Below are 12,481 nucleotides of genomic sequence, written 5' to 3'. Positions count from 1 at the left end.
GTTTTATTTATATCCATGCTAAATTGTCTGTCTAGCTGTTCTGTTGAATGCTGAGAAGGGTGCCTATGTCTCCAACTGTAATTGTGCCAACTCTCTATTTCTCCTTTAGTTGGATCACATTTTGCTTCACACACTTTATAGCTCTATTGTTTGGCATATACACATTTAGGATTTGATATATCTTCTTGATCCTTTTTATCACTGTGTAATGTCTTTCTCCATTTGTGGTAATTTTCTTCAATCTGAAATCTACTTTATCTGATATTAATAACAGACACTGCAGCTTTTGTGGGATTAATGTGTGCACAGTATATCTTTTTCTATCATTCAGCTTTCAACATATCTACCTATACTATTATATTAAAATGAATTTTGTATAGACAGCAAATAGATCAGTCATGGTTGGTTTGTATGTTTATATGTTTATTTTTAGTATTAAATTTATTGGGGTGATATTGGTTAATAAAATTATATAGGTTTCAGGTGTACAATTCTATAATACATTTTCTGTGTATTATATGGTATGTTCCCCACCCCAGCTCAAGTCTCCTTCCATAACCATTTATCCCCTTTTTACCCTCTTCTAGCTCCCCACCCCCTTCCCTCTGGGAATCACCATGCTGTTGTTGTCTGTGTCTACGAGTTTGTTGTTGTTGTTATTTGCTAACTTCCTTTACCTGCTTCACCCAGCCTCCCAACCCCCTTACTCTCTGACAAGCTGTCAGTCTGTTCTCTGTATATATGAGTCTGTTTCTATTTTGTTTATTTTGTTCATTAGATTCCAAATATAATTGAAGTCATGCGGTACTTGTTTTTCTCTGACTGGCTTATTTCACTTAGCATACTGCTCTCCAGGTTCATCCATGCAGTCACAAAAGGTTAAGATTTCCTTATTTCTTTACAGCCAAGTAGTATACCATTGTGAAGATGCACCACAGCTTTTACATCCACTTACCAACTGAATGAACACTCTAAGATTGCTTTCAAAACTTGGCTATTATAAATAATGCTGCAATGAACACAGGAGTGCATATAATCTATTTACTGTTTCAGATTTCTCTGGTTATATTCCCAGAAGTGGAATCGTTGGGTCAAAAAACAGTTCCATTTTTAATTTTTTGAGATACCTCCATACTGCTTTCCAGACTGGCTGCACCATTTTGCATTCCCATCAACAGTGCACCAGGGCTCCCTTCCATTTTCCCCACATCCTCGCCAACACTTGTTGTTTGTTGATTTATTGATGATAGCCAATTGGACTTCTGGTTTTAATTTGCATTTCTCTGACGGTTAGTGACACTGAGCATCATTTCATACATCTATTGGTCATCAGTATGTCCTCTTTAGAAAAGGGTCTATCCAGGTCCTCTGCTGATTTTTGAATTGGATTGTTTTTTGGTATTGAGTTTTATAAGTTTATAAATTTTGGATATTAAGTCTTTATCAGATGTGTCATTGGCAAATATGCTCTCTCAATCAGTGAGTTGTCTTTTCGTTTTAGTGATGGTTTCCTTTGCTATGCAAAAGCTTTTTGGTTTGATGTACTCTCATTTGTTTATTTGCTCGTTTCCCTTGCCAAGAAGATATAGCAGAAAAAAATATTCCTACAAGAAATGTCCGAGATTTTACTGCTTCTGTTTTCTTCTAGGATTTTTAAGATTTCAAGTCTAACATTTAAGTCTTTAATCCATTTTGAGGTTAATCTTCTGTATGGTGTGAGAATGTAGCCTAGTTTCTTTTTTTTGCACATATTGTCCAATTTTACCAACACCATTTATTGAATAGACTGTCTTTACCCCATTGTATGTTCTTGCCTCCTTTGTCAAATATTAACTGACTATCAAGGTGTAGGTTTCTTTCTGGGCTCTCTGTCCTGTTCCATTGATCTATGTGTCTGTTTTTATGCCAGTACAATGCTGTCTGGATAACTATGGCCTTGTAGTACAATTTGATACCAGGTAGCATGATTCCTCCAACTTTATTCTTCTTTCTCAAGATTGCTGTTGCTCTTCGGGGTCTTTTGTGGTTCCACATAAATTTTTAGAATATTTGTTCTAGTTCTGGAAAATATGTCACTGGTACCTTGATAGGAAATGTGTTGAATCTATAGATTACTTTGGGTAGTATGGGCATTTTAATTATGTTAAGTCTACCTATACATGAACACAGAATATGCTTCCACTTATTTTATCTCCTTCAATTTCTTTCTTCAGTGTCATAATTTTCTGAAAACAGGTCTTTTACATACTTGGTTAAATTTATTCCTAGGCGTTTTTTATAATGCAATTGTAAATGTGATTGATTTCTTAGTTTCTCTTTCTGGTAGTCTGTTACTAGTGTATACAAATGCAACTGATTAATGACTATTTATTTTTTTTATTCTACTTTACTGTATTCATTGATCAGTTCTAGTAAGTTTTTGGTGGAATCATTTGAGTTGCCTATATGCAGTATTATATTTTCTGCAAAAAAAATGACAGCTTTACTTCTTCCTTTCCAATTTGGATACCTTTGTGTCTGACTGCTATATCTAGGAACCCAGTACTATGTTAAATAAGAGTGGTAAAAGCAGCCCTGATGATGTGGCTCAGTGAGTTGGGTATCATCCTGTGAACCGTAAGGTTGCCTGTTCGATTCCTGGTCAGGGTACATGCCTGGGTCATGGGCCGGGCCCCTGGTTGAGGGAGTGCAAGAGGCAACTGACTAATTTTTTTCCTCTCACACATCAATGTTTCTCTCCCTCTCTTTCTCTCTCCCTTCCCCTATTCTAACAATAAATAAATAAAATCTTAAAGAAAAAAAAAAGAGAATGGAGAAGCAGACATCCCTGACTTGTTTCCAAAGGGAAAAACACTTGTAGATTTTGTCCATTGAGTGTGATGTTGGCCACGGGTTTGTCATATACAGCCTTTATTTTGTTGAGGTATGATCCCCCTATTCTCACTTTGCTGACAGTTTTTATCATAAATGGGTGCTGGATTTTTTCAAATGCTTCTTTGGCGTTATAGATATTATGTGGTTTTTATCCTTCATTTTGTTTATATGGTGAATCACATTTATTGCTTTTCAGATATTGCACCATCCTTGCATCTCTGGAATAAATCCTACTTGATCATGGTGTATGGTCTTTTTAATGTATTGCTGGATCCAGTTTACTAGTATTTTGTTGAGAATTTTAGCATCTATGTTCATTAGCAGTATTTGCCTATAATTTCCTTTCTTGTAGTTTCTTTACCTGATTTTGGTATTAGAATAATGCTGGCCTTCTGAAATGAGCTTGGGATTCTTCTGTCCTCTTAAATATGTGGAATAGTTTGAAAAGGAGAGGTGTTAGCTCTTTGAATATTTGGTAAAATTCACCTGTGAAGCCACCTGGTCCAGGACTTTTCTTTTTAATTACTGGTTCAATTTCATTAGTTGTAATATGTCTACTTAGATTCTCTGATTCTTCCTGATTTAGCTTTGGAAGATTGTATGTTTCTAGGAACTTATCCATTTCATCGAGATTGTCCAATTTGTTGGCATATAGTTTTCAGATTATTTTCTATGATCTTTTATTTCTTTGGTGTCAGTGGTCACTTCTCTTTCATTTCTGATTTATTTATTTGAGCCCTCTCTCATCTTTTCTTGATGAGGCTGTTTAAAGGTTTGTCAATCTAGTTTATCTTTTCAAAGAATGAGCTCTTGGTTTCACTGATCTTTTGTATTGCTCTTTTTTAAGACTCTTGTTTCTTTCTGCTCTGTTCTTTATTATTTCCTTTCTTCTACTTATTTAGTGTTTGTTGTTCTTTTTATAGTTCCTTTAGGTTAGGTAAAGTTAGATTGTGTAATTTGGTATTTTTCTTGTTTCTCGAGGTAGGCCTGTAATGCTATGAATTTCCATCTTAGGACTGCTTTCACTGTGCCCTGATTTTTAATTGTATTCTCATTTTCATTTGTTTCAGGGTATCTTTTAATTTCTTCCTTGCTCTCACTGTAAACCCACTCATTCCAGCATCATGTTACTCAGCTTCCACATCTTTGTATGTTTTTCAATCTTCCTCTTGTGATTGATTTCTAGTTTCATGCCATTATGGTCAGAGAAGATGCTTGATATTTCAATCTTCTTAAATATATTGAGACTTGTTTCCTAACATGTGGTCTATCCTAGAGATTATTCCATTTCCACTTAGAGAATGTATATTCCACTGCTTTGGAATGAAATGCTCTGAAGATATCAATTAAATTCATCTGATCAAGGGTGTCACTTACAGGCCGTTTTCTTGTTAATTTTCTGTCTAGAAGACCTATCCATTGATGGCAATGGGTGTTAAAATCCCTTACTATAGTCTATATTGCTGTCAATCTCTCCCTTTGTGTCCATCAAGATTTGCTTTATATATTTAGGCGCTCCTATGTTGGATGCATAAATGTTTACAGGGTTGTAACCTCTTGCTGGGTTCTTCCCTTTATCATTAAGTCCTCTCCTTTCTAACAATAGCCTTGTTTTAAAGTCTATTTTGTCAGAGATAAGTATTGTTACCCTAACTTTTTTTTTATTTCCAATTGCATGGAGTATCTTTTTCCATACCTTTATTTTTAGTCTGTTTGTGTCTTTCTTTCTGAGATGGGTCTCTTGTAGACAGCATATGTAAATATATGGATATTGTTTTCTTATCCATTCAACTACCCTGTCTTTTGACTAGAGCATTTCCTTGCTCTTCTTCTCCTTCTGGTATCCCTAATATATGGATGCTATTACAATTCAGGTTGCCCTGCATTTCCCTAAACACCTCTTCATTCTTTTTGAGTCTTTTTTCATTTTCTTGCTCTTTCTGGCAGCTTTTGTCTACCTTATCCTCCAGCTCACTGATTAGATCCTGTTTCATCTAGCCTGCTTTCGATTCCTTCTAGTGTGTTCTTAAATTCAGAAGTTGTACTCTTCATTTCCTCTTGTCTCTTATTGAGTGTTTCTATGTCCTTTTTCATGCTGATATAATTTGCAGAAAGTTCCTCATAGTTTCCCTGTAGTTTTTTGTAATTCTCTCTGAGCTCACTGAGCTTGTTGAGCTTCCTTAGAATCATTGTTTTGAACTCAATATCTGATAGTTTACTTGCCTCTATTTCATTTACTTCTCTTTCTGGGGATTCCTCCTTTCCCTTCGACTGAGGGGTGTTTCTTTGTCTTCCCATTATTTGTGAGACTCTTCTTTTTTGCTCCTGCTTCTTAAATTGATCTGTCTTGATTTCCTGACTTTGTGGTGTGAACATCCATGGTAGGAGACCGCTCTTTTTTCTTTCTGGATTTGCCTCTGATGTCAGATGTTGACCCTGACCTTAGGCAGTCTGTTCAAGACACCTGGGAATCTACTGTCTGTGGCTGCCTCCTTCAGTTGTTAATCTAGTCACTCTGCACTTGGCAGGTCAGCCTAGAGACCACAGGGCGGGGAAGAGTTCCTCCTGGGGGCGGAGTTATTGGGTCCTCTCACATTGCTGCCACTCAGGGGTGTGGTCTGCCTGAACCAAATGGCTGCTGCCATATGGAAGAAGAGTCAGCACCAGGATCCCGGCAGCTACTCTCTCCATTCTCTCCCCAAATCCTCTGTCTCTAGACCACTCTACTCTCCCATACCCCTCTTTAACTAGGGATCTTCTATCTGTGGCTGCCACTCTGTACTCAGCAATCAGCCTTTAGCACTACTGGGCCAGGGCTGAGTCCCTCCTGGGGGCGAGATTATTGAGTCCTCTCACGCTGCTGCTGCTCAGGGGAGTTGTCTGCCAGAGCAAGATGGCTGCTGCCGCATAGGGGATGAGTCAGCACTGGGATCCCTCTGGCCACTCTCTCAATTTTCTCCCCAAAGCCTCCATCCCCAGTCTCTCCTTAGGCATCTCTAGCCTACTCTGTCCCCACCTTTGCCAGAGACCAGGGTAAGTGGCTGCAAGAAAAAATTTATGCATTGCACCTTTAAAAGGCTCTTTGCAACTCCAGCTGCCCGACTCTGGCGGAGAACAACCCTGCCGCTTTTCACAGCTGGCTGTTATCTGTGTACTTTTTGGGGCTCTGGTGCTCTCCACTGTAGGTTGGAGATCTCCACTTATGGTTTAGACCCCGTTCTCCTCAGAGGCATCCAACTAGCCGTTTCAATATCCTTCTGGTGCTGCCACACAGGGGCACCGTGCCCACCTTCTCGAGTCTCTACATACTCCTTACTGGTTAGGCTGTGCTAAAGTTGATTCTTCTGTTTCTCCAAAGTTATAAGGCTCCTATCTTGCTATTGTTCAGCCATTTGTTCCAGGTGATTTCTCCACAATTTAGTTGTGATTCCAGATTGGTCCTGGGAGATCAGTGTGACTTCTAGTCACTCCTCCGCCATCTTGATTCTCCTTGAATGTATTTCTTTAAGCAAGTCTTTTAATCGTTGCTCTAGTTTTTACATGGCTAATCACAGCCTACTCATAGCAATATTTTCCAGTTCGAGTATACTGTAACTTGACCTGGATCAGGAAGTCTCCCAATAAGAAGTTTTTAAAAATTAAAAAAGGTATGTTCCTCAATTGAGTTTAGAGAAGAGTGACTCACATGCTTTAAGTGCATCAAATGAATCAAAAATCAAATGTCAGTTGGTCCATAAGGCTGGAAATGTAGCAGTTAAGTATGAATATTAGGAAATAAGTCAGTACACTACAGTTAGCAAACAGAAAAACTAAAAAAATTGGAAAGACAAATCATTTGACTTATCTTCAACCCTTTTGACATGTGTGTGCTTTTGTGGATCTCAATTACTCCATGTATTTGTACACAGTCATAAAAATTAATTTCATTAACTTCTACAGAATGATCATGGCATATAAATGCTAAATTATGTTAATTTCCTAAGATAAAAGTTTTTGCATCTACTCATGAAGTTTTATCTAGGAAATCACTGAATCCTAAAGCAAACTGGAAAAAAAAAGAAAAACGCCAAGACCCATGCTGAACAAAACTTGAATATTTTTCTAACAAATTCGTGCTTACAAAAGCAACTTCTAAAAGCACTGTTATATACACCAGGAAGGGGCCAGGAAGACACCACAGTTCAATTGTGGTATTTGTTCCTTCAATGTCATTGCTAATTCTCCTGTTTTTGAAGTTCCTATATAGTTGTAAACTGTAAGGTAATTTTGAATATGCAATTTGTAAATGTCAATTTGTAAAATGCTATTTTGAAAGTAAAAAAAGGGGGTGAGAGGATTACTTTAGATTATCACCACTCCTCTGTTTCACAGAAGTCCATATTTTAGAGCTGAGAAAACAGTGACACCCACAATGAAACACTCAAGGCTACACAAGAAATTAACAGCAACGATAAAATAAAAACTGAAGCCTTTTCATTCCTTGTTTCATGCTCTAATTTACCAATTAGCAATTTGTAATACAAAGTAAAAGAACCAACCCAGAAACCTGTTCCGTGACTATTTGGATGGGATAGAGATGCACCAAGGACAAACAGATGATACTTTGGGGAGATAGGCAGAACATATGTACAGACTCTTGGGGTCGATAACTTGTGAATTCTCTAAAGGAAGGTTGGCACAGATGTAGAGAGATGATATCTGCCAACCCTTACAATCAAGTCCCTTAGGACAGAGGTTGTAATTTATTAATCTTTATTTTTATCACAGCTAAACACTTTTAAATAAATATTAAACGTCAAGAAGGAGTCTTTCAAAGATGTTCCATACCATCCCTTTCTAAATTCTTAAGTTTGTAATTAAGTAACAGCATATATATTTCTAAATATAAAAACTGTAAGAAAAAATACCCAGCTTTCTCAGATTTAGGTATTCATTCATTCAACATTTCCTGAATAAATACTACATACCTAGCATTGTTCTAAGGGTTGTGAACAAAAGTAACACAAATCTCTACCTCTATGAATCTAATATTTTTAATGATATCAAATAAAGCAGCAACCACAGTATAAGGACTACCACTTCAGAGAACATACACATACTACCATAACAAAGGTTAATTCCTGAAATTAAAGCCTTTTAACCAGAATATGATTCCTTCTCCAATTTCTCCGGAAGAAATATAAAATAGTATTTTTTTTTAAATGTAAGTAATTTATACAATGCAGGCACATAGCTAACTTTACATAACAATGGCCCTGAAATACAGAGCATAAGTAAAAGTTCAGCAAACTAAATAATTTGAAATACATTCATAATAGGGGCTATGGAAACAACACTAATTGCCTTTTTTCAGGATATTCTGCTATGAGTCTTCTGGTAAATATATATATTTTAGCAAGATATCTGAGATATATTATTCAGCTAAAAAAAGACAATTAGCTCTGCCTGGCATGGCTCAGCTGGTTTGAATGTCTTCCCACAGACCAGAAGGTCACGGGTTCGATTCTTGGTCACATACCCAGCTTGAGGGTTCAAACCCCAGTCAGGGTGCCAACAAAAAGGAAACCAATTGATGTTTCTCACATCAATGTTCCTCTCGCTCTCTCCCCCTGCCTCCCCTTTCCCCCCTCTCTAAAAGCAATGAAAAAAAAGCCCTCAGATGAGGATACACATAAGTAAATAAATAAACAAGTAAACAAACATATAAATAAAGACAATTATGCCCTGGCCAGGTAGCTCCAGTGGTTAGAGCATCTCCCAATATGCTAAGATTATGAGTTAGATCTCTGCTCAGGGCAAACACAAGAAGCAACCAATGAAGGCATAAATAAGTGAAAAAATCAATGTTTCTCTCTCTCTGTCCCCCTTCCTTCTCTAAACTCAATCAGTCAATAAAAGACAATTACAAGGGGGTGGATACTGTTAGTGCAACGTAAGTGACTAAGAAATTTGTATACCTATGTTTATGAATGCATACCCTCCCCCAAAAAACATCCCAAAAAGATGCACAAAGTCTGGCTGGAAAAAGTCCAACTATTGTTATTATAACTAGAACAGTTTGTGCAACATTGATGTAACCTGGCAACCAGGGGGAGAGGACTGGAATGTGTATGCGTGAACAATGACAACTTCACTGTACTAGTTTGTGGGGGTGGTAGACACCATTGAGTGAGCATGTGTACTTTGTGGCCATCACATTTCAAAATGACTGAGCAGAGCAAGGAATCTGCATCAAATTTTGCGTTAAGTTTGAACATTCCTCTGTGAAAACTTGTCAGATGATTCAGAAGGCCTCAGCTGTGGGCAGCTGGCAATGGCAGCTTCATCACAGTAACACTCCCACTCATGCATCGCATCTTGGTGCAGAGGTTTTTAGTGAAACCTCAATCACCCTGGTGACTCAGCACTCCCTATAGCCCAGATTTGATGCCCTGTGACTTCTGGCTTTTCCCAAAACTAAAATCACCTTTCAAAGGAAGGAGATTTCAGACTGAGGATGAGATTCAGAAAATATAATAAGGCAGCTGATGGTGATTGGGAGAACTGTATGAGGGCCCAAGGTGCCTACTTTGAAGGGGACTGAGGCATCATTGTTTTATATACAATGTTTCTTGCATCTTGTAACTTCTTCAATAAATGTCTCTATTTGTCATATTACATGGCTAGATACTTTCTGCACTGAACTTGTCATATAACTAAATTCTGGGAAAGACATGCTAAGATAATAGCAGGATTTTTCAACTTTCCTAATTATACATTTCTGTATTGCTTAGATTTTCTAAAATAAACATGTATTACTTCCATAAGCAACAAAAACAATAAAGACATTCCATTTGTGGAGGGGTATAAAGTAGCTTTCAGTAATGTGAACAATTACACCTAATTATTTTGTTTGGAAATTTTGTGTTACTGTTGTGTTCTAATATGTATCATGGTTTTTCTTAAGACAGGGCCCATTCCTGCATGTTACATATACTCTTTCCATACCTGACGGAGGAATCATCATCCTATGATCTTGATCCCATGAAGGTGAAAGGGACCCAGTGTCAGAAGGTTCCCTGTGAGGATCAGTTAATTTATCACAGCTTGATTTTCTCCTTTCATTAATAATAGGATGGTCCTGAGGATTCCCCGGGCCTTCTGAACCTAATTAAAGAAAAAAAATACAATTCTGTTTTATCTAAAGAAGTATTACAAGACCTATCATCAAATAAATACCAGACATTTTTAAAATTGAAAACAATCAGATTCCAACAAAGTTTCTCTAGGACACATTAGACTACAACTCTCTCCTACCAAAGCCCTTTCTAGGATAAATTTTCCATGTCCATAAATAAGCACTTGCTTATAAAATTTGTTTTTAAATGTTATCATCACAATATTTTAACACATAAGATTGGTGGTTAAATTTTAAATTATAAATAATGTTTGAAAAATAAAAGTAGAAAGTAAATTTCAAAGTAAAGATTTCTATATCAGAGGCAATAAAAATAATTATAAACTTTTTATTGCTTAAACTAATCTACCAATAGCCAAAGAGCATGATTTCTTTAAAAGAGTCATCTTAGTGCCAATACACATGTTTCAATAATTCTGCAACTATGCAAAGTATTTCTTGGAAAAAGGTTTTGGAAATATATATACATTAATTTTAGAGCCACTCAAGAAATTGTATCAGTACTGGAACAGTGGCTTGTAGCAACTTCTACACTAAATGTCAAATTCACCTTCAAGAAGAGCTCATAGCCCTAAAGGCAGGTTCTAAAAGAAGAGTTTCAGAAACAACAGCACTTATTGGGGCAAACACTTCGAGCAAAATAATATTTATTTGGATTAAAAAAAATCTGTCATGCCTACATTAATAAAGGAGGGGTACCTCAATTAATAACCCATATTAAATTAAAATAGAAAAACAAATGTAAAAATTATTTTAACACTAAATAATAAAATATATTAATATCTCATCTGTCTATCATTGAGGGATGAATGAGGTCTTCTCAAAATTATACTGCCCCATAAACAGAAGCTTATTCCTTTTCAAAGAACAGTTTTAAAAAATAAAAGCATTTTTAAATAGAAGTCTTTCTAAAATGCTTCCCACATTTCAGAACCTCCTTTAGGAGGAAACAAAAATTAATTTGACCTTCTCTTGACAACTTGTGCAAATCAGTATAAGCTTTCTCTTTTTTAATATATAGTAATCTTGTAAAAAAAAATTTATTTACTCTCTTTTGTGGAGTCAGGAGGTAAACTGACTTTCATGTTAGAAGATTAACTATCTCTTTTCCTTGTAGTTGTACATGCTATTAAATTCCCCAAATATTTCCTTCTAGCTTGTTCATCCTTTTAAGCATCAGTTCATTAAAAGAAAAAGGTTGGAAAAGAAGAAAACTATATTGGTAAGAAATGTACACGAGTCAATTAGGCTAAATTCATCTAGAGTGAAGCACAGATCTTTAAAAGAGACTGTCAAAGGCTTTCTTCTGATTACTTCCAGAGGGCCAAGTACAGGCCCACTGACTTACTACCAGGTAAAAATGATAAATTGCTAAAGGTTAAAATTTTTCATTCAGACCCAATGTCATATAAAAATTACTCTAAAAAGAAATTAGTTTCCTTATACTTAATCTTATTCAAACATATATCTCATCCAAACTTTCTAATTTTAAAAGGTAATAAAAGGAAGGAAAAAGGAAGGGCACTGGTCATCCTTCTTTGGTGGGTCATAGAAACTGTCAGTTCAAAGCAACTCTTTTAAAACTTGTTAATTACTTACCCAAAACCTCTGCAGCTTCTCTTTATATTTATTTATTTATTTATTTAAAATAAATTGTTGTTTATTTATGCAGGTAACCAGGATATATGTTGTAACTTTATACTTTCTTTTCAATTCTTCTGTGGCTTTTCTAACAAACAGTAAAACACCCTTGCAAATAACGCAAATACATCAAATCTTCAAAGTAATTAAAAAGGAGAGGAAAGAAAGTAATTTAAATAGGAGAGGAGAAATCAAAGGTAGTTTTTACTCTTATTCCAATATTCAATTGACTACACGCAATCCTTGACTTATGTCATTCAACTTCCAGTGATTCACATTTGCATCTAGCCAGTTATACCCTTATTTATAGGGCACTGTTTTTCAGACTGCTGGCTGCAACCCATTTTGGTGCATGAAATTAACATAGTCTTAATCATTATTCTTTTTTAATGAAATGGAATAGAACTTAACAGAAAGTATCAGAAAGCACTGAAAATAGTATTAAGTACTATGGTTTCAATTACATCTATATTGGTATACAATATAACAAGATATAAAATGCACTTCTTACTCTAGGTCAAGGCAAAAAATTAGGGGGAAAGGGATTTAGGACACCTACAGCACACATGTGAATTTCAAAATTAGTCCCTGCCTCAGAGTGCTTAAAGCAAATCTCTCTTAGGCCTCCAAGGATCAATCTGCAACTCAATCTCTTTCCCTAGGAGCTCTCAGTTCAAAGCCAATACAAGTAAAGGCTGTGGGTCCAATCTGCTGTGGGACTAGGAAGCAGGAAGGACCAATAAGTGTAGCAAACTGAGGATGGGGAAAGAGTATGTAAATAAGAAATGG

The 12,481-nt window shown here is 36.2% G+C and overlaps 1 protein-coding gene across 11 annotated transcripts in view; it reads right to left on the bottom strand.

The window, feature by feature from the left end:
* The window catches only part of MIA2 (MIA SH3 domain ER export factor 2), a 116,046-nt gene that overhangs the window by 18,283 nt on the left and 85,282 nt on the right, over nucleotides 1-12,481 (bottom strand). For all 11 annotated transcript variants that reach the window (XR_008530575.1, XM_054590534.1, XM_054590328.1 and 8 more), the window contains one exon: nucleotides 9,862-10,020. Coding sequence is in view for 10 of the 11 variants with exons in the window: in XM_054590534.1 (XP_054446509.1) it covers nucleotides 9,862-10,020 (159 nt within the window). In the remaining variant the exon portion in view is untranslated. The remainder of the gene's footprint in view (nucleotides 1-9,861; nucleotides 10,021-12,481) is intronic.

The sequence above is a fragment of the Pteronotus mesoamericanus genome, unplaced genomic scaffold (genome assembly GCF_021234165.1).
Source record: "Pteronotus mesoamericanus isolate MK-2021 breed Mesoamerican mustached bat unplaced genomic scaffold, CSHL_Meso_final contig_100, whole genome shotgun sequence".
NCBI classification, from domain to species: Eukaryota; Metazoa; Chordata; class Mammalia; order Chiroptera; family Mormoopidae; genus Pteronotus; species Pteronotus mesoamericanus.
Note: the sequence above shows the minus strand (reverse complement) of the source record. Positions and strands in the feature narration are given on the sequence as shown.